The sequence below is a fragment of the Phyllobates terribilis genome, unplaced genomic scaffold (assembly GCF_046119375.1).
Source record: "Phyllobates terribilis strain yellow unplaced genomic scaffold, ASM4611937v1 Scaffold_11__3_contigs__length_659146591, whole genome shotgun sequence".
Lineage (NCBI taxonomy): Eukaryota > Metazoa > Chordata > Amphibia > Anura > Dendrobatidae > Phyllobates > Phyllobates terribilis.
The window spans coordinates 5468072-5491500 of record NW_027362771.1 but is presented as its reverse complement, the minus strand read 5'-3'; the positions used below and the strand labels follow the sequence as shown (position 1 = coordinate 5491500).

At 43.3% G+C, this 23429-nt stretch overlaps 1 protein-coding gene across 10 annotated transcripts in view; it reads left to right on the top strand.

Annotated features, from left to right (window-relative positions):
* SPDL1 (spindle apparatus coiled-coil protein 1) overlaps positions 1-23429 on the top strand; it is a 466199-nt gene that overhangs the window by 94537 nt on the left and 348233 nt on the right. For all 10 annotated transcript variants that reach the window (XM_073651106.1, XM_073651101.1, XM_073651105.1 and 7 more), the window contains 2 exons: positions 13299-13472; positions 13569-13745. In XM_073651106.1, the coding sequence (XP_073507207.1) occupies positions 13311-13472; positions 13569-13745 (339 nt within the window). In that variant the 5' untranslated portion in view covers positions 13299-13310. The remainder of the gene's footprint in view (positions 1-13298; positions 13473-13568; positions 13746-23429) is intronic.

Here is a 23429-nt window from a genome sequence, read left to right as displayed (position 1 = left end):
TAACCTGCGATTTCTGAAGCTGGTGACTCGGATAAACTTATCCTCAGAAGCAGAGGTGACTCTTGGTCTTCCTTTTCTGAGGCGGTCCTCATGTGAGCCAGTTTCTTTGTAGCGCTTGATGGTTTTTGTAACTGCACTTGGGGACACTTTCAAAGTTTTCCCAATTTTTCACACTGACTGACCTTCATTTCTTAAAGTAATGATGGCCACTCGTTTTTCTTTACTTAGCTTCTTTTTTTGCCATAATACAAATTCTAACAGTCTATTCAGTAGAACTATCAGCTGTGTATCCACCAGACTTCTGCACAACACAGCTGATGGTCCCAACCCCATTTATAAGGCAAGAAATACCACTTATTAAACCTGACAGGGCACACCTGTGAAGTGAAAACCATTTCGGGTGACTGCCGAATGCCAAGAGTGTGCAAAGCAGTCATCAAAGCAAAAGGTAGCTACTTTAAAGAACCTAGAATACAAGACATTTTTAGTTGTGACACTACTGCGCAGGAATTGCTGATGCGTTCCAGGCTTGGGCGCATCGGTCCAGAGGTGACGCACTTGCCCGTCCCTTCTGGTACCTGTATGACGCGAGCGTTCCAAGGGTGCATTCCAGCTTGGAGCGCACGGCATATCAATCTCTGCGCCCTATGTGTCCTTACATGGGCACCGTGATGCACTACATCGCGGACCGGAAGTGACGTTTTTTGGTCTGGAATGTGGCGCCATAAGTGAGCATATTTAAACGCCACTCACTTGTATATGAATGCAGCTCATGTAGTTCCTTATTATTTTGTGTTTTTTTTTTTTTTTCCCTGCTGAGAGCCAATGCGACGGTCCCCTCTCCCCCACTCTCCCCTGATGAGTTAATCAACGAAACGCGTAGGGAATGGGAATACTTTTGGGACATGTGCAATAGATCCCCGGCCCACTGTCTATACATGAGCTATTTTCTTTGGGTATTGTGCTGATATTTTTCTTCCCCTCCACATTTGTTATTATCTCCTCTGTGGACTGTGCCTCTCTGGATGAAATACCTGCTAAGTGGGGATCCTTTCTGCTATGAGTAAGGCTACACTCCAACTAATGGTGAGACTGTTCCTTTCTTATTTATATGCTATATTTGTCACTACCACACTGCAAGAGGGCTACAATATTAGGGTATGCTTCCCCTCCCCCTTTGTATTTGTGACTTTTTGATGTGTGTCGTTTTTTTTTTTTTTTTTTGTCAATTGTCCACCTTCTACTTGAGCCATATGGTCATTTTAATATATATTCATTAAAAGTTACATTTTATTATACCTTCTACCGCGTTAGATTATATGCAATGGATTCACAACAAAAGTGCAGTATTAGACCACCACATTTTGTACGCAAGAAAAATACGCTACTTCCAAAGTGCTGCTTGTTGCTGTTCGTGGGGACGTAGCGGCTAACGAATCAGCTCTGAGCTTTTAATGATGGCCAGGGACCATATTTGCAAATGGCACCTTCCCAGGCTAAAACTATCAGCTCACAGCTGCGCATAAATTACGTGAATAGAAATGCTAATGAAGATTGGTCGAATGGGACAAGCTGACACCTACCTCTTTTGTTTGGTGATGACAAGTTGTCAGACCTTTTCGTGACCAAACCTTATTAAAGTAAGTAGTTAAATAAACACAAAGAGCAAACACTTTATTTGAAATACAACAGACACATTCTTTAATCATTTAAATTAACTAATATACCCACCACAGTTCTGATGGTAATCCAAGGTTTTAAAGCCATCTCCCACCAAATAACTTTATTTAGCTCCAAAAAGCATTCATTGATGTACAAAAATGCTTGAAAAAAATGCGTCAAAATCGCGGCAAAACCGCAAGTTTTTTCCTCGTTGTTTTTTTTACTTCAAATCCTGATCGTGCACACATAGCCTTAGGGTCATTCCATTTCAAGCGATCCAAATCTGAATATTTTTTTTTACCTGATATCTTGGTATATTTTCTTTTTTTTTTTTTTTTTTGTAGTGCTACTTTAGTGAATTAAAAATTCATTTAGAATTTTTATCTTCATTTGTTCATTTTTTTTTTTATAAATTTCTAAGGTTTTGAAAACCTGAATTTGGGCTTGTGTGACTTTACATTTGTTATCATATCTCGGGTTAGAATTAAGATAGAGATGGGAGAGGCATTATTTTGTTCAGACTTAAATTTGATATGTTACAAGACCGTTAAATTTTTTTTTGAGGAATCAAATTATAAATTTTGATGGGCAATGTTGGAAAAACTCATAAAAATTTCAAAAAATGCATATGCTACTTGTGTTCTTGGTTACATTTGTTCATGGATTCAAGTTGGGATCTCTGTATGATCATAATTCAAAGCGGAATTTTCTAAATATCATCCTTTTCGTATGTGTAATGCTAAATTAAAAATCAATATTTTTACCACCTTTTTAAATATACAAGTAACGTTTTTTTTATTACGTCACTAGACGTCTTTCAAGTTTCTAAAATTAGTACAGTAGTTACCGTATTTTTCAGACTATAAGACACACCGGACCATAAGACGCACCTAGGTTTTAGAGGAGGAAAATAAAAAAATAAAAATTTAAGCAAAAAATGTGGTCATGATGCACTTTTAAGGTGGAGGGGGTCTTCTGCTGACACTGGTATAGGGGTAATGTCTCCCAATTCTGACAATATCCCCCATCCTGGTATATATGCCGCCCCCCTTCCTTTTATACGTGATCCCCATCCTGGTATGCCTGGCATCCCTCCATCCTGGTATGCATGGCACCCCTCATACCTATCCTGATATGGATGGCACTCCTCATCCCTGTCCTAGTATGCATGGCACCCCTAATCCCTTTCCTGGTATGCATGACACCCCTAATCCCTGTCCTGATATGCATGGCACCCATCATCACTGTCCTGGTATGCATGGCACCCTTCATCCCTGTCCTGGTATGCATGACACCCCTCATCCCTATCCTGGTATGCATGGCACCCCTAATCCCTATCCTGGTATGCATGGCACCCCTAATCCCTATCCTGGTATGCATGGCTCCCCTAATCCCTGTCCTGGTATGCTTGGCACCCCTAATCCCTGTCCTGGTATGCTTGGCACCCCTAATCCCTGTCCTGGTATGCTTGGCACCCCTAATCCCTGTCCTGGTATGCTTGGCACCCCTAATCCCTGTCCTGGTATGCTTGGCACCCCTAATCCCTGTCCTAGTATGCATGGTCCCCCTAATCCCCATCATGCTGCACATTAAAAAAAAATAAACAGTCCTACTCACCTCTCTTCTTTCCTCCAGCGCTGCGTCCAGTCTGCCTGCACTGATCTCTCCATGTGAGCCGCGCATGGCGTCACTACCATGCGCGGCTCACAAGGAGAGATCAGCTGCCGGAAGTCACTGCTCCCCACGCCGAGTCTGTGCTCGTGGGGAGTAGTGACTTCACTCTCCTTCATAGCCGGCACACAGCGGAGCCATGGTGCGGCAGCTACTGCTGCCGGCTATCTCCTGTGCCCACTCATTAAAGGGCATGAATATTCACTCCTCTCCACTCCCATGGGCGTGGAGAGAGGTTGAATATTCATGTCCTTTAATAGCGGGCACAGGAGATAGCCGGCAACAGCAGGAGCCGCAGTTCGGCTACACTGTGTTCAGCTATTAAGGAGCATGAATATTCAATGCTCCCCACGCCCCATGGGCGTTTGGAGCAGTGAATATTCATTTTCTTTAGCAGCGGGGACAGTGTAGGCTGCAGTAGGCGGCTGCTGCCTCCTGTGCCCCGCTCCTCCACCGATACCGCTCCCCCCCCACACCACACAAATATACACCCCCCCCCCCCAACATTCGGACTATAAGACGCACCCCCCATTTTCCTCCAAAATTTTGGAGAAAAAAAGTGCGTCTTATAGTCCGAAAAATACGGTAAATCATGCTATACATAATAAAACAATATGAACTAGTCTTAAACATTTAATAGTACGTCTTTACACTAAGCTTTTATCATCAATTTGTCCCTTCTACTAGGTGAATTGTAATCTTGTCAAGAATCTTACTAATAATGCCCATTAATTTTGTGTCAGAATATATACAGCTGTTACAGGGTTTGGGTCCACCTGAGTTAATCTGATTTTTGATTACTTTCATGATGTCTCCTTTTCTTTGATGCTCAAAGGACAGTGATGGACCAGAAGGTGCAAAAAGTCATATCTACTTAATTATCATTTTGAGCAGCTGCCCACTTACTAAAGGCTATGATACTTTTCCAGCTCGGACCACCATTTTCGTCAATATTATTATTGTGTGTTATTAGTGATTTACTTCTTATGTTTTATATAGTTCTACTTGTCAGTATGTACGATTCACTTGTAAAATGTCCAGCATTCCACTAATCTCATCTTTATCTCAGGAGTCCATTGTCTCAACAGCCAATAATCTCATTAGGTGAGTGTAGATTGAGAAACAGTGGAGCCGTCACCACATGGAGTCTTACAGGCAGTCTCAGATGAAGGCTTCTAGAATATTCTTCATTGTTTTAGCGAATGTTTAAGGGGGAGGGTGTGATCACTTCTGACCTGGGAGGGGACTGATCCCAGTGGAAAAGAGGAGAGACATGTTTTAGAGTGGTGTGGAAGGATTGAAGGATGGAGACCGTGGACTTGGAAGGATGGATGGATAAACATTTTACCATTATGGATTATGTCATTTGGATTTAAACTTTCTTAAAAGTACTGCTGCTACTGGATACCTGTGCTTTAATCGTTTTATCTGCTGTCTAGAGGATCATGGACTGTGGCTACAGACTATCCTGGCTGGAGATCCGAAATCTGTGGGCCAACCAAAAGTTGGTAGACAGTGAGATTATAGATATATACTGCTCAAAAAAATAAATGGAACACTCAAATAACACATCCTAGATCTGAATGAATGAAATATTCTCATTGAATACTTTATTCTGTACAAAGTTGAATGTGCTAACAACAAAATCACACAAAAATCATGAATGGAAATCAAATTTATTAAGCAATGGACGCCTGGATTTGGAGTCACCCCCAAAATTAAAGTGGAAAAACACACTACAGGCTGATCCAACTTTGATGTAATGTCCTTTAAAACAAGTCAAAATGAGGCTCAGTATTGTGTTTGGCCTCCACGTGCCTGTATGACCTCCCTACAACGCCTGGGCATGCTCCTGATGAGGTTGTGGATGGTCTCCTGTGGGATCTACTCCCAGACTTGGACTAAAGCATCCGCCAACTCCTGGACAGTTTGTGGTACAACGTGACGTTGGTGGATGGAGTGAGACATGATGTCCCAGATGTACTCAATCAGATTCAGGTCTGGGGAACGGGCGGGCCAGTCCATAGCTTCAATGCCTTCATCTTGCAGGAACTACTGACACACTCCAGCCACATGAGTTCTGCCATTGTCCTGCATTAGGAGGAAACCAGGGCCAACCGCACCAGCATATGGTCTCACAAAGGGTCTGAGGATCTCATCTCAGTGCCTAATGGCAGTCAGGCTACCTCTGGCGAGCACATGGAGGGCTGTGTGGCCCTCCAAAGAAATGCCACCCCACACCATTACTGACCCATGGCCAAAGCTTTCATGCTGAAGGTTGTTGCAGGCAGCAGATCGCTCTCCACGGCGTTTCCAGACTCTGTCACATGTGCCCAGTGTGAACCTGCTTTTATCTGTGAAGAGCACAGGGTGCCAGTGGCGACTTTGCCAATCCTGGTGTTCTGTGACAAATGCCAAGCGTCCTCCACGGTGTTGGGCTGTGAGCACAACCCCCATCTGTGGACCTCGGGCCCTCATACCACCCTCGTGGAGTCGGTTTCTAACAGTTTGTGCAGACACATGCACATTTGTGGCCTGCTGGAGGTCATTTTGCAGGGCTCTGGCAGTGCTCCTCCTGTTCCTCCTTGCACAAAAGCAGAGGTAGCGGTCCTGTTGCTGGGTTGTTGTTCTCCTACGGCCTCCTTTACGTCTCCTGGTGTACTGACCTGTCTCCTGGTAGCGCCTCCAGCCTCTGGACACTACACTGACAGACACAGCAAACCTTCTTCCCACAGCTCGCATTGATGTGCCATCCTGGATGAGCTGCACTATCTGAGCAACTTCTGTGGGTTGTAGAGTCCGTCTCATGCTACCACGAGTGTGAAAGCACAACCAACATTCAAAAGTGAACAAAAACATCAGCCAGAAAGCATTGGTACTGAGATGTGGTCTGTGGTCCCCACCTGCAGAACCACTCCTTTATTTCGTGTGTCATGATAATTACCATTAATTTCCATCTATTGTCTATTCTATTTGCACAACAGCATGTGAAATTGATTGTCAATCAGTGTTGCTTCCTAAGTGAACAGTTTGATTTAACAGAAGTTTGATTTACTTGGAGTTATATTCTGTTGTTTAAGGGTTCCCTTTATTTTTTTGAGCAGTGTATTTCTAGATTTATCTCTCTCATATATATATATATATATATATATATATATATATATATATATATATATATATATATATATATATATATATATATATATATATATATATATTCTATATATATATATATATCTCTATATATATATATATCTCTCTATATATATATATCTATATATATATATATATATCTATATATAGATATACAGTACAGACCAAACGTTTGGACACACCTTCTCATTTAAAGATTTTTCTGTATTTTCATGACTATGAAAATTGTACATTCACACTGAAGGCATCAAAACTATGAATTAACACATGTGGAATTATATACTTAACAAAAAAGTGTGAAACAACTGAAAATATGTCTTATATTCTAGGTTCTTCAAAGTAGCCACCTTTTGCTTTGATGACTGCTTTGCTCACTCTTGGCATTCTCTTGATGAGCTTCAAGAGGTAGTCACCAGAAATGGTTTTCACTTCAAAGGTGTGCCCTGTCAGGTTTAATAAGTGGGATTTCTTGCATTATAAATGGGGTTGGGACCATCAGTTGTGTTGTGCAGAAGTCTGGTGGATACACAGCTGATAGTCCTACTGAATAGACTGTTAGAATTTTGTATTATGGCAAGAAAAAAGCAGCTAAGTAAAGAAAAACGAGTGGCCATCATTACTTTAAGAAATGAAGGTCAGTCAGTCCGAAAAATTGGGCAAACTTTGAATGTGTCCCCAAGTGCAATTGCAAAAACCATCAAGCGCTACAAAGAAACTGGCTCACATGAGGACCGCCCAAGGAAAGGAAGACCAAGAGTCACCTCTGCTTCTGAGGATAAGTTTATCCGAGTCACCAGCTTCAGAAATCGCAGGTTAACAGCAGCTCAGATTAGAGACCAGGTCAATGCCACACAGAGTTCTAGCAGCAGACACATCTCTACAACAACTGTTAAAAGGAGACTTTGTGCAGCAGGCCTTCATGGTAAAATAGCTGCTAGAAAACCACTGCCAAGGACAGGCAACAAGCAGAAGAGACTTGTTTGGGCTAAAGAACACAAGGAATGGACATTAGACCAGTGGAAATCTGTGCTTTGGTCTGAGGAGTCCAAATTTGAGCTCTTTGGTTCCAACCACCGTGTCTTTGTGCGACGCCGAAAAGGTGAACGGATGGACTCTACATGCCTGTTTCCCACTGTGAAGCATGTAGGAGGAGGTGTGATGGTGTGGGGGTGCTTTGCTGGTGACACTGTTAGGGATTTATTCAAAATTGAAGGCATGCTGAACCAGCATGGCTACTACAGCATCTTGCAGCGGCATGCTATTCCATCCGGTTTGCGTTTAGTTGGACCATCATATATTTTTCAACAGGACAATGACCCCAAACACACCTCCAGGCTGTGTAAGGACTATTTGACCAAGGAGGAGAGTGATGGGGTGCTACGCCAGATGACCTGGCCTCCACAGTCACCAGACCTGAACCCAATCAAGATGGTTTGGGGTGAGCTGGACCGCAGAGTGAAGGCTAAAGGGCCAACAAGTGCTAAGCATCTCTGGGAACTCCTTCAAGATTGTTGGAAGACCATTTCCGGTGACTACCTCTTGAAGCTCATCAAGAGTGTGTAAAGCAGTCATCAAAGCTAAAGGTGGCTACTTTGAAGTACCTAGAATACAAGACATATTTTCAGTTGTTTCACCCTTTTTTAAGTATATAATTCCACATGTGTTAATTCATAGTTTTGATGCCTTAAGTGTCAATGTACAATTTTCAAAGTCATGAAAATACAGAAAATTTTTAAATGAGAAGGTGTGTCCAAACTTTTGGTCTGTACTGTATAATAAATATTTAGATCTCACACAAACACTTCCTGAACCTTTTACGACTTTGGGATTTTCCTTCTTTGTGTTTTCATTTTTTTGCTCCCCTTCTTCCCAGAGCCATGACTTTATTTTTCTGTTATGAGGGCTTGTGTTTTGCAGGGGTATATACAATGTTTTGATCTCCTCTTATTGTATTTTATTGCAGTGTTACGTCGAGCAAAAAAAACGTAGTTCTGACGCTTTTGATTTCTTTCCTTGTTACTCAGTTAACTGATTTGGATTCTTTTTTTATTTGGATCTGGCGTTTCTGAAAGCAGCGATACCAAATGTGTGTGTGGGTTTTTTTTTTTTGTGAATGAGGCAAAAGGGGGTTAATTTGAACTTTTTAAGTTTTAATGTTTTTGGTAACCCTTTTTCTACTTGACTTGCTTAAATAGTCTCCTTGGGGAGAGTTGAAGCTGCGAACTTCCGATCGCTTGTGCTACACAGAGTAGGGCTTCAGCCACGGGCGGTTGTTTATAGCAAATCAGCAATGAAAAGCATGGAGTTCTTCTGCTGACCCCCGGTGTCATGCCAACCCTTCGGCACCACGCGATCATGTGACTGACTCCCGATGAGCGTGGTCTGTGATGCGCTTCCAGTGCGATCATGTAAAATGCCGCTGTCAAAGATTGACAACGTCATTTAACATATTAACAGCCGCAAGTGGATCGCGATTCCACCCGCGGCTGTTAGCACATGACAGCTGATCAAAATGTGCACTGCTGCTCCACTCATTCTTAATGAGACTGACTAAGGTGGTGGATTCATGCTTTCATCTGGTCTTCAGCACTCTTATAAGAATTAATGGAGCATCCATGCACATGATTGACCACTGCTATTCACTTGGTTCCCAGGAGTGATGAAAGTCCCAGGGATTGGACCCTCAGTGTTGGGAAAGATACCCCCCTATCCCATGTAAAGGTGATAGCTTGAACATGCCTGCTTTATTGTAATAGTTTGGTTCTATTGTGATCCAGTTACTGTCTGGTATTGCAAGAAACTGTGTGTTTACTATATTGTGCCACATTTCAGAACAGATTGTTAGTTAGAGCTTTAAACTAGAGATTAGCATGTAATCTCATTTAAACTAAAGGTCATGGCAAACAGAAGCATTTACAATTAGTAAGTAGGACATTCTTTCCTCTGATCCTGTTTGCTGTTCATCTTTGAAAAAGAAATGTATGCTCATTACAGGGTGGCAAGATAAGCTGGCTCATCTAAAACATATAAAATTAATCCCTTTTTTGCTCATGAATCCACCTAGTGTGTTTTTCATATTTAATCATATCAGCGCTTCAGTCACAGGACTCTAATCCCCTTTCATTCACCCAATGTACGGCAGCAGTTAGCTATGGTACATAGCCATTGATGGCTGCTCAGGTCATGCCATTGACAGTTATTATGTAGGTAATCTGCCACACTCAAGAGGTATCTTTTTCAAAATATGTTTAATTTTAACAGTTCACCACAAAAATAAGAGTAGATGATGGTTTGTAGCGACATAAATGGACGTTTCGACCTAAGATTTGGTCTTTATCAACCATCACTGAAGAAAGAGACACAGAACAAAATTTAAATGGGCTGTACAATATATACATGTGCTATACATACATGTAGTTCATATAAACAAAATAATACACTGCTCAAAAAATAAAGGGAACACTTAACCAACAGAAAATAACTCCAAGTAAATCAAACGTCTGTGAAATCAAACTGTCCACTTAGGAAGCAACACTGATTGACAATCAATTTCACATGCTGTTGTGCAAATGGAATAGACAATAGATGGAAATTATTGGCAATTATCAAGACACCCTCAATAAAGGAGTGGTTCTGCAGGTGGGGATCACAGACCACATCTCAGTACCAATGCTTTCTGGCTGATGTTTTGGTCACTTTTGAATGTTGGTTGTGCTTTCACACTCGTGGTAGCATGAGACGGACTCTACAACCCACAGAAGTTGCTCAAGAAGTGCAGCTCATCCAGCATGGCACATCAATGCGAGCTGTGGCAAGAAGGTTTGCTGTGTCTGTCAGTGTAGTGTCCAGAGGCTGGATGCGCTACCAGGAGACAGGCCAGTACACCAGGAGACGTGGAGGGGGCCGTAGGAGGACAACAACCCAGCAGCAGGACCGCTACCTCCGCCTTTGTGCAAGAAGGAGCACTGCTAGAGCCCTGCAAAATGACTTCCAGCAGGCCACAAATGTGCATGTGTCTGCACAAACTGTTAGAAACTGACTCCATGAGGGTGGTATAAGGGACCGACGTCCACAGATGGGGGCTGTACTCACAGCCCAACACCATGCAGGACGCTTGGCATTTGTCACAGAACACCAGGATTGGCAAAGTCGCCACTGGCGCCCTGTGCTCTTCACAGATGAAAGCAGGTTCACACTGAGCACATGTGACAGACGTGACAGAGTCTGGAGACGCCATGGAGAGCGATCTGCTGCCTGCAACATCCTTCAGAATGAGCGGTTTGGCAGTGGGTTGGTAATTGTGTGGGGTGGTGACGCGCCCCCTGGGCCAGTGCTGTTTGGGGATACCTGGAGCCGGATCAGATGGGGGTCGTAGTCTCCGAGTGGCGGCGACCCGTTCCGTGCCCAGGGTGTCAAACTCAGTGGCAGTCTGTTAACGGTAGATGGTGGGATGACTACGCCACCCGTTGAATACAGCTATGGAGCTGCCGCTGCGGGGCAGACCGCTGAGGCCGGTGGAAGGATGGTGCAGCGGGGATGGTATAACCCCCAACGGGAGGGGTATGGCCTCAGGGCAGCCGACGTGGATGATGGGGGTAGCAGGAACCACTCAGAGACGATGCGGTGTAGTTCAGGGTCTTTACTGGTGACAAAGATAGACCCTCCCGGAGTACTTGCTAGCAATCGGGGCCTGGTCAGTCCTTGAGCAGATGGGATCTCCCCTGGCCAGGCGGAGTTGTAGGCCTTCCCAACTAACTGTACTCTTCTGGCTACCTTGCTAGCGGCGGGTAAAAGTAGCCCACGTCCCTGAGTGTACCGTGTGGTGCTCACCCGTATGGCCGGTGACTCGGGGCCTTCTAATGGCTTCCGCTCCACGATGGCGGTGCTGGTCCCACGCGTGTGACCGTGCCTTCGGGTTTCTGGGCCAGAGGACCTGCAATCCCCTGCCGGTCGGTTTCTGCTGTTGGATAGGAGTTAGTCCCCACAGCCTCGGACTCTGGGTCCGGTAAGAAATCTTCTCAGTCAGGGCGAGCTCTGCAGCTGCCAGCCCCTGACTCGTAGTAGTATTGCTCCCACTGAGCTTCTGCTGTTTCTTCCTATGACTGTTTCTCGTCTCTACTCTCCTTGACTGACTAACCCTGCCTCAGCCCCGGGTTTATATAGGGGAAGTTCTTCCCCTCCCAAGACTGGGCAGGAGGTGTGGCATGCACAGGATCCCTGACCAAAGGACCTCCCACCTGCTCTCAGACATAACATTACATTACTGTGGAAACCAGACCCCTGGGGTGCCACATTGGCATTTCTTTGGAGGGCCGCACAGCCCTCCATGTGCTCGCCAGAGGTAGCCTGACTGCCATTAGTTACCGATATGAGATCCTCAGACCCCTTGTGAGACCATATGCTGGTGCGGTTGGCCCTGGGTCCCTCCTAATGCAGGACAATGGCAGACCTCATGTGGCTGGAGTGTGTCAGCTGTTCCTGCAAGATGAAGGCATTGAAGCTATGGACTGGCCCGCCCGTTCCCCAGACCTGAATCTGATTGAGCACATCTGGGACATCATGTCTCGCTCCATCCACCAACGTCACGTTGCACCACAGACTGTCCAGGAGTTGGCGGATGCTTTAGTCCAGGTCTGGGAGGAGGTCCCACAGGAGACCATCCACAACCTCATCAGGAGGTGCCCAGGCATTGTAGGGAGGTCATACAGGCACATGGAGGCCACACACAATACTGAGCCTCATCAGGAGCATGCCCAGGCATTGTAGGGAGGTCATACAGGCACATGGAGGCCACACACAATACTGAGCCTCATCAGGAGCATTCCCAGGCATTGTAGGGAGGTCATACAGGCACGTGGAGGTCACACACAATACTGAGCCTCATTTTGATTTGTTTTAAGGACATTACATCAAAGTTGGATCAGCCTGTAGTGTGTTTTTCCACTTTAATTTTCGGAGTGACTCCAAATACAGGCCTCCATTGGTTAATAAATTTGATTTCCATTGATGATTTTTGTGTGAGTTTGTTGTCAGCACATTCAACTTTGTACAGAACAAAGTGTTCAATGAGAATATTTCATTCATTCAGACCCAGGATGTGTTATTTGAGTGTTCCCTTTTTTTTTTTTGAGCAGTGTATATACAGTGCTAGAATAATAATCATAGTATCCAAGGGGGAAAAAAACATGTTTAATGGCAGGTATGGCAGAAAATCATATCAATAGCGTGATGTGGCATTAATAAAACGGAATATTATAAAGGGATAACATGAATAAAAGATGATATCTGTTAGTAGAGTAATAATGCATATGAAGTTTTGGTAAGGTGAGCCAACTTCAGTCACAGGACTCTAATCCCCTTTCATTCACCCAATGTACGGCAGCAGTTAGCTATGGTACATAGCCATGGATGGCTGCTCAGGTCATGCCATTGACAGTTATTGTCCTGATATGTGACATTACCGCCTAGACTGCTGGCAGAGCAGGAAGTATGCTGCATAGTCTTTTCTACATCTTGTGAATGTTTCTCAGATGCTTCATTGGGAGACCCCAGAGACCACGAGTGTCGTCTGCTGCTTACAGGCAACAGCAGTGGTTTCCAGTGTCCCCCCAGTGAAGTCTTTGGGCGATAGTTTTTGCAGTAAGGACTAAAAATCTGCTTGGTCTAAACTCTATTCGATTTCAGAAAATATTTTACTGATAAGCCTTTAGCCGAAAATAAGATCATGGTAAATCTACGTTTAGTCTAAACTTTTGACTTGTACTTTGTCTCTAAATATAAATATGTAATGCTTTTTTTCTTTTTGGTATTAGGTGTCTGTCACAATGGATCAATCAGAAGCAATCTTAAAACTGCAGCGTCAGTTAAAGGAGGTGGAAGAGGAGAGGGGTAGGGCTGCACAATATGGGCTCCAACTCTTAGAAAGTCAAAGTGACTTACAAAATCAGTTAGAGGAACAACGTTGTGAAATGACCAGTGTTATTGAGGTAAATTAAGGAACACTTTGTATTGTTTGAGATAGATGTTATGTCCCAGATGAGGAACATAATGCTAATTATTTCGCTTTTAAATTATGAATTCAGAACTTGGAACAAGAAAAATATTCGCTGCAGCGTGAAGTGGAACTTAAAAGTCACATGCAGGAGAGTTTATTGTCTGAATGTGAAAACATAAAGCAACAGCAGAAGACTTGTCTTGAACAGTTACAGCAACAGCTGGCAAGGAGCCATAATCGAGAAAGGAGTGAACTGAATAACAAGGTATTTATCACTTTGCCTCCTAATGTTAGGGCTAAAACAATGAAACGTTTTGAAGCCTTAAAATTGCAACTCCTGACCCGATTGTGGGTCTCCTAACCAAAACTAATGGCTGTTTCAGATATCCGTGATAATTGGTCCGATGTCTGACTGCAATGCACCGTCTGGCCGCACAGCTCCTGTGCTGAGCATGACCGCTACATAGAAATATATGTGCGCGCCCGTTCAGTGTTATTTGACATCGGACCAATTATCATGCACATATGAAACAGATTTAACAGTATCATAAATGCCTATCATGCTGTTGGCTCAAGTTTTGAGACCAGATGGATCCGAAAATAAGGCCACATTAGTCATCTGAATTTGCTTTTATTCTCATTGCATAAAGTGATGATATACTAGTTATTTTTCTACAAATTGGAAAAATGGAAAAGCCAACTCGCTGCAGTTGACTAGTTTTTCTGGAGCATGAAATGAATGTCGCTGCCACTGACAATGATGATCAGAATGCAATAGAAGAAATCCAGCTCAACGGTAGAACATGAGTAAGGGTTCGGAGTGCGCCAGGAACACGTAAGTGTGCCTATCTATGGACTTAAAATTCATGTGACGATGTTTGTCATTGTAAAGATCTGAGGTTGTAAGTAATCACCTAGTCAGGTTAACAATGCTGCAATATTTTATTAATCACCTCCATGGTAATGCAGTAATTCCAAGTAAATGGCCAAAATACAGTTCTCTCAGTCCTTAAGTTCTCAACCTGGGATCAGTAGTTCAACTGGCTTTGTATCAGGTGATACCCACGGTCTCCCATCTTTTGGTTGGCTCACAGATTTCGGATCTCCAGCCAGTATAGTCTGTAACCACAGTCCATGATCCTCCAGACAACAGCTAAAACGATGAAAGCACAGATATCCAGTAGCAGCAGTCCTTCAATAAAGTTTAAATCCAAATGACATATCCGCAACTGAAGCATGTTCATCCACTTTAGTTGATAACAAATCTTCAACACTCTGTAAGTCTTCCATCCAACAGCTCCAGGTCCACAGCCACAGATCCTAACCGTCCGGCATCCTTCCACCCACTCTCCCTAAAACATGACTCTCCTTTCTTTCACTGGGATCAGTCCCCTCCCAGGTCAGAAGTGATCACCCTACTCCTTAAGCATTTACTGTTAGCCAAAAACAATGAAGAATATTCTAGAAGCCTTCATCTGAGATTGCATGTAAGACCCCCTGTGGTGACAGCTCCACTGTGTCTACAATCTACACACACATATTGAGATTATTGGCTGTTGGAACAATGGTTAGATACTGAGATACAGATACCCTGAGATACAGATTAGTGGAATGCTGGACATTTTACACGTGAATCTAGTGCACATACTGACAAGTTAGCACAACTATATAAAACATAAGTAAATCACTAATAAAACACATAATAATATTGACAAAAATGGTGGTCCGTTGCTGGAAAAGTATAATAGTCTTTAGTAAGTGGGCAGCTCCTCACAGTCATATACAGATAAAGTTGAAGATTTTATACCATTGAGCTAGATTTCTTCTACTACATTAGTTTTCTACAGTGTTGTGGTAGAAGTGACATGTTTGCTTTATTTGAAGTTGTTGCGTTTAACACAATACCAAATTATTTTAGTCTTATGTTTTATGTTTGTTCAATAAAAATCCTTCCTTTTTATACACTGCTCCAAAAAGTAAAGGGAACACTTCTGTGAAATCAACTTGTCCCGTTATGATATGAGAATGTTCTGCTGCCTGCAACATCCTCCAGCATGACCGGTTTGGCAGTGGGTCATGAATGGTGTGGGGATGCATTTCTTTGTGGGGTACCCTGACTGCAATTAAGTGCTTGGAAGAGATCCTCAGACACATTGTGAGACCATGTGCAGATGCAGTGTGCCCTGGGTTCCGTCTGATGCATGACAATGCTAGGTCTCATGTGGCTGGAGTGTGTCATCAGTTCTTGCATGATGAAGGCATTGATGCTTTGGACTAGCTTGCCCATTCCCCAGACCTGAATCCGAACGAGAACATCTGGGACATCATAGCTCGTTCCATCCACCAATGCCACGTTGCACCACAGACTGTCCAGGAGTTGGCTGATGCTTTAATTCAGGTCTCCCTCAGGAGAACATCCGCCACCTCATCAGGAGCATGCCCAGGCATTGTAGAGAGATCATACAGGCACATGGAGGACACACACACACTACTGAACATTATTTCCTTGTCTTGAGGCATTTCCACTGAAATTGGATCAGCCTGTAATTTGATTGTCCACTTTGATTTTAAGTATCATTCAAAATCCAGACCTCCATGGGATATTAATCTTTATTTACCTTGATCATATTTGTTTTATTGTTCTGAACGCATTCCGCTATGTAATGAATAAAGATTTGCAACTGGAATATTTCATTCCATGATATCTAGGATATGGTATTTTAGTGTTCCCTTTTATTTTTTTTGAGCAGTGTACATAAATAAAAAATTGTCACCATAATCTGGATGTTCTAACTTTTTTTTATATACCTGGCACTAATGAAAGCTTAATCACTTTTATTACATTGTTTAGGAGGCAATCTAAAAAAAAAAGAATAAAATAAAACATGAAAAAAAAGCTATTTTTGTAGTTTGTCAAGGGCACACAGCTGGGGAGGGGTCGTGCAGATCCACCCGCTGTTAGGATTTTGTCACGGGAACACAACTCCGCTTCATCCAATAGTCTGGACAATTACGCAATTGACTGAGGAGTGGTGGATGAGGCCACGGCTGCTTCCATTACTAGACCAGTTATTGGGGAAATCACAATTGGTGTTCGGTGTAAATACGCCTCCGATTCCAACGCATGGTGTATGTCACGGAAGGTGACAGATGGCACAAGTGTACAATGACGGGAAGGCGGGAAAGGGAATCCAACAACTAGGGAAAAGAGGGAGTGGAGACCCCTAGGCAGATCTAATATCACTGTGCCTACCCTATCGTCCCTATATATGTTCCACAACTATCACCTAGCAGAAACCTAATCCCTGAATGTCCCTAAAGCTGGGCCCTAGCTAGGGAGGGGACAGAGTGAGCACTAGTCAGGCCCCACTACAAGGACAACAAGGTAAACAAATAAAGGGGATACACTTAGCTTGCGCAGACACCAGAGCGATAACGTCAATTGTCTTCCAAGGGCACCAAAGAAGAAACTAGCAGACTGCTAGTGCTCTAAGCCTGTACAGAGGTACATAGAACTATCACCAGCGATTCTCTGGAGAAACTGAGAATTTTTAGCTACCAAGCAAGGGTGTGTCAATCAGGAGCAGAAAGTGGAGGTCTCTGCCGGGTCCTAAAGGAAGGATATAACCAGGGCTGTGGAGAGTCAGTAAGCCAAATCTCTGACTTGGACTCCTCAATTTCCATGACACCGAATCCACGACTCTGACTCACTCATACATGGCTCATGTTTAAGTGATAAATTTACTGTAGCACAGATTAATCTCAGTTAAAAGTCTAGACCCTTAGATCAGGAATAGGACAGATATTTATAAGACATGTCATAACTTTCCCAAATTCTTATGAAAAAATATTCCCCACAAACTGCATTGAACTACTGTACCCAATTTAGTATATGTTTTAGGAATCGGAGTCGGTCCATTTTATTCCGACTCCACCAAAATGGGCTCTGACTCCACAGCTCTTGATATAACTATACTACAGAGATGAGATGATCAAGAAGGTGTCTGCAATGCCAAGCGCAGTGACTTTCTACAGACGGATTCAGAGCAACTGACACACCCGGGACAGTACCCCCCCCCGTCTACGATTTGCCTCCGGACACTCAGGACCAGGTTTCTCAGGATAAGGGCTATGGAATGAACAAACCAGCCTGGAGGCATTCACCTTTGATGCCGAAACCCATATCCTCTCCTCTGGACCATAACCCTTCCAGTGCACCAAGTACTGTAGGGAACGACGCTGGAGGTGAGCATCCACGATCCTCGAAATCTGAAACTCCCAAATTACCATCAACCATGATTGGGGGCGGCGGCGGCAGGGGAGAGGACTCAAGAGGTTCTACATATTTCTTGAGCAGAAACCTGTGAAACACATTGTGGATCTTAAGGGCCTGGGGTAGCTCAAGACGAAACGCTGCTGAGTTAATGGCGGCGGTAATTTTATAGGGACCAATATATCTAGGTCTCAACTTCCAGAAAGGAACCTTTTAACTTGATATTGCTGGTAGACAACCACACAGTCCTTCACATTTGGGTCTGGACCCGGCGAGCGTTTCCTGTCAGCCATACATTTGTACCTGTCTTCCATGATCTTCAAATTACTCTGAATCCCCTGCCACACAGAGGAGAGCGACAAAGCAAAACGTTCCCCCTCAGGAACTCCCGAAGCCCCTCCCACACTAAAACTAGCAAACTGGATGTAAACTGTATGCACCACAGAACGGTGACATGCCGGTAGATTCTTGGCAATGATTATTAATAGCAAACTCTGCCAATGGTAAGTAAGATGTCCAATTTCCCTGGTTGTCGGAGACAAAACATCAGGAGGTAAGTCTCTAAATTCTGATTAATGCGCTCGGTCTGTCCATTCGACTGAGGGTGGAAGGCAGAAGAAAGGGACAGCTGCACTCCCAATCGAGAACAGAACGCTCTCCAGAACTTAAACAAACTGGGTCCCCCGATCTGACACCACATCGGAGGAAACACCGTGAAGCTTCACTATCTCATAAATACCTGGGCAAGAGTCTTGACATTCAGAAGTGCCGGTAATGTGAGGAAGTGAACCATTTTACTGAAACGATCTACAACCACCAAAAACACAGTCTTGCCTGCAGATACCGGTAGGTCAGTAATAAAATCCATGGTCAAGTTTGTCCATGGCCTGCTAGGAATAGGTAGTGGAAGAGGACCAGATGAACGGGTATGCTTTATACTTTAGAACGCGCGCAAATACTACAAGTAGACACTTGTTTAAACACATCCCGATGCAACCCTGGCCACCAAAAACGACGAGAAAGGAGATACGCAGTTGCCTTACCCTGTGGATGACCAAAACGCACAGAGTTGTGATGTACCCTAATTACTTTGCGGCGTACAAATAACCTCCCCAAAGGGCAGGAGGCAAGGGCGTCCCCCTGAGCCTCCAACAACTCTCCTTCCAGTTCAGGGTACAATGCCGAAATGACTACCCCCTTCTGCAAAATCAGGGTATAGTTCTCATGGTCACCACCGCCAGGGAAACTTCGGGACAAAGCATCAGCCTTGACGTTTTTGATCCCTGGATGGAAAGTGACAACAAAATTGAACCTAGTAAAAAATGGGAACCATCTAGCTTGCTTAGGGTTGAGACGTTTAGCAGATTGAAGATATGACAGATTATTATGATCCATGATAACAGTAATAGGATGGACTGCCCCCTCCAACAAATGTCGCCATTCTTCGAACGCCAATTTAATCGCCAAAAGCTCCCTATTACCCACGTCATAATTTCTCTCACCCGAAGATAATTTCTTGGAAAAGCGAGCGCATGGACCCAATTTACCAGGGGTCTGACCCTGAGGCAACACAGCCCCAACCCCCACCTCTGACGCATCAACTTCAACAATAAAAGATTGAGTAACATCGAGTTGACTGAGTATAGGTGCTGTGGCAAAACAACTCTTTATGGAGTAAAAGCCTGCAGGGCAGCATTTGACCATTTAGAAAAATCAGACCCCTTTCTTGTCATGTCACTGAGGAGTTTCACAATTACCGAATAATTTTGGATACATTTCCGGTAAAAATTATTAAAGCCCAGAAAACGCTGTAAAGCCTCCAGATTCTTGGGACTGTTCCCATCAAGGACAGCATGGATCTTCTCTGGATCCAATCCAAAACCCGAAGATAACAGGTACCTCCAAAACTGCACCTCCTGGATGGCGAAAACACATCTCTCTAGTTTGGCATATAGCTTTTCCTTAGTATCTGGATCATCTGTTAAACATGCCCCCGATGTGTCTCAAAGTCAGGTGAGTAAACCAAAATATCATCCAGATAGACCACCACAAACCTGCCCACCAAATGATGGAAAATATAATTTATGAAATGCTGGAACACCGCAGGTGCATTTGTCAGACCGAAAGGCATAATCAGACCCCCTCAGTGGTATTTAACAATGTTTTCCATTCACCCCCTCTCTGATTCTAACCAGATTGTAATCTCTCTTTGAATCCAACTTGGAGAACACCTTAGCTCCCACAACCTGGCTGAACAAATCTGGAATCCGAAAAAGAGGATATGGATCTCGGATGGTAATTTGATTAAATTCCCAGAAATCTAAACAAGGACGGAGACCGTCATCTTTCTTCTTCACGAAGAAGAACCATGCCGCCACAGGCGAAGATGAGGGACTGATATGTCCCTATAGACTTTCTGCAATGAAATCCTTCATTGCTTGTCTCTCAGGGCCAGAAAGATTATACAGTCTGGACTTTGGACTTTGGTAGTTTAGCTCCGGGGATCAGGCTAATAGGACAGTCCTATGCACAATGAGGAGGCAAATCCTCACACCCCTTCTCGGATTATGTTTCACCAACCAGGGTAGACAAAATAAAATTGGAGTGGGAAGACTGTCCAGTACATTTCAAGGAATTATCTCACAATGGACAGACCCCACCCTCAGTCTTATATTATGTACAAGTCACCTTTCTGTGCAAGTGGCGCTGAATCGATGGCAATAATAGGAATGGGCGTGCTAAAGTACAGCAATTACAAATTGCCATAGGCAAATAAACCCTAAACTAAAGACAAATAAAATGTAACTTTTATTAATTACTATTAAATTATTAGAGGAACATATTAAAACCAGCATGCAGTCAGCAGTGCAAAGGGACAGATATATCTCTCCTTCTATTGGTCTCCTACCTATCACTGTTTCATAGTCTGTCCCAATTGCATCACTCTTATAAGAGTATCAGGATATACTTGAGGTGCGGACACAACCTACACTTATCCTATATAGTTTTCATACATTGCTGACTGACACATTTAAAAGCACTCTAAAGCCTCAACATGTTTCACCAGATATACTGGCGTCATCAGGGGATTGAGGCTATATGAGTGAGCACATGGATCATTTGGACTTTTAAAGGTTTGGTTCTGATGTCACACCTGTAACTACCTATCACAAAGGTTAATACATTCAGCCAATAGATGGCAAAGGTCAGTACATAGTACCAATGGGAATTTCACTTATACCCCACTCTAGAGAACCATATTGCATCCTATTGGCTCACTCCTGCTTGCGAATCATACACATTTATACATTCAGCCAATCACTACTCTACATCAAAACAAAGTACCAATGGTGTTTGTCAGGTTGTCCTACACAACTGACGTATAACACTACATTATAATATTGACAAATCAGGTATCCCTTCCAAAAAGGGGCACTTGTTGGGCTGACCATTCCATCAAAGTCTGCATTCCAAAGCGTCAGTCCTTCCCTTCCGAGCCCTGACATGTGCCCAAACAGTAGTTTTCTCCAACACATGGGGTATCAGCATACTCAGGAGAAATTGCACAACTTCTGGGGTCCAATTTCTCCTAGTACCCTCGTGAAAATAAAAATATTGCGGCTAAAAGATTGTTTTTGTGGAAAAAAAATGATTTTTTTTTTTCACGGCTCTACGTCATAAACCTTTGCAAAACACTTGAGGGTTCAAAGTGCTAACCACATATTTAAATCAATTCTTTAAGGGGTCTAGTTTCCAAAATGCGGTCACTTGTGTGGGGTTTCCACTGTTTAGGCACATCAGGGGCTCTCCAAGCGCGACATGGGGTCCGCTGTGAATTCCAGCGAGTTTTGCATTGAAAACGTCAAATGGCGATCCTTCCCTTTCGAGCCCTGCCGTGCTCCCAAAGAATGACTTTCCCCGACATATCAGGTATCAGCGTACTCAGGATAAATTGCACAACAACTTTTGGGGTCCAATTTCTCCTAGTACCCTTGGGAAAATAAAAATATTGCGGCTAAAAGATCGTTTTTGTGGAAAAAATATATATATTTTTTTCACTGCTCTACGTCATAAACCTTTGCAAAACACTTGGGGGTTCAAAGTGCTCACCACACATCTAAATAAATTCCTTAAGGGGTCTAGTTTCCAAAGTGGGATCATTCCAAAATGGGGTCACTTGTGGGGGGTTCCCACTGTTTAGGCACATCGGGGGCTCTCTAAATGCGACATGGGGTCCACTGTGAATTCCAGCGAGTTTTGCATTGAAAACGTCAAATGGCGCTCCTTCCCTAACGAGCCCTGCCTGGCGCCCAAACAATGGCTTTCCCCCACATATGAGGTATCAGCGTACTCAGGAAAAATTGCACAACAACTTTTGGGGTCCAATTGCTCCTAGTACCCTTGTGAAAATAAAAAATTAGGGTCTAAAATAAAATTTTAGTGAAAAAAAGTTAAATGTTAATTTTTTCCCTTCACGTTCAATTAATTGGTGTGAAGCATGTGAAGGGTTAATTAACTTCTTGAATGTGCTTTTGAGTACCTTGAGGGGTGCAGTTTTTAGAATGTTGTCACTTTTGGGCATTTTCTGTCATAAAGGCCCCTCAAAGTGACTTCAAGTGTGATGTGGTCCCTAAAAAAAAAATGGTTTCAGAAATTTTGTTGTAAAAATGAGAATTCCCTGGTCAACTTTTAACCCTTATAGCTCCTTACCCCAAAAAAATTTTGGTTCCAAAATTGTGCTGATGTAAAGTAGGCATGTGGGATATGTTATTTATTAACTCTTTTGTGTGACATATCTCTGATTTAAGGGCATCAAAATTAAAATTTTGAAAATTGCGAAATTTTCTAAATTTTAGCCAAATTTCCGTTTTTTTCACAAATAAATGCAAGTGATATCGAAGAAATTTTACCACTATCATGAAGTGCAATATGTCACGTTCCAGAGTAGTTACCTCATAAAGTGACAGTGGTCAGAATTGTAAAAATTGGCCTGGTCATTAACGTGCAAACCACCCTCGGAGGTAAAGGGGTTAAATAGCAGTATACCCTGGACTATAGAACAGGAGACGGATTTCAGTATTCTGGTTACAAGTAAGCTGAGCAGCATTGCTCAATGTCAAGCAGCAACCGCCAAAGCAAACAGGATATTATGGTGTATAAAAAGAGAAAATCCCTCCATCCCAAGGTAGTGTTACCCCTTATAAATCACTGGTGAGGCCACATCTGGAATGAGATCCAGTTTTTGGCTCCACATTTTAAAAAGGATATTCAGAAGTTAAGTCAATTCAAAGGCGGGCAACTAGATTATTACAAGAGATCGAAGGCCTCTCATATGATGAGAGGTTGAAAAAGTTTAGCTTGTTTAGCTTAGAAAAACGACGCCTCAGAAGGGATGTCATTTACATGTATGAAGGTGTGGTCCGTATGAAGATCTAGCACATGACTTATTCCTTCCAAAGACTATATTAAGGACCAGGGGGCACTCATTATGGGTGGAAAAAAGGCGATTCCGACACCTAAACAGGAAAAGGTTCTTTACAGTCAGAGCAGTCAGGCTGTGGAATGCCCTACCACAAGAGGTAGTGATGGCAGACACTATAACAGCTTTCAAAAAAGGGCTGGATGCCTTCCTCAATACACATAGCATTGTGGGTTACATTTAAATTAAAAAATGTT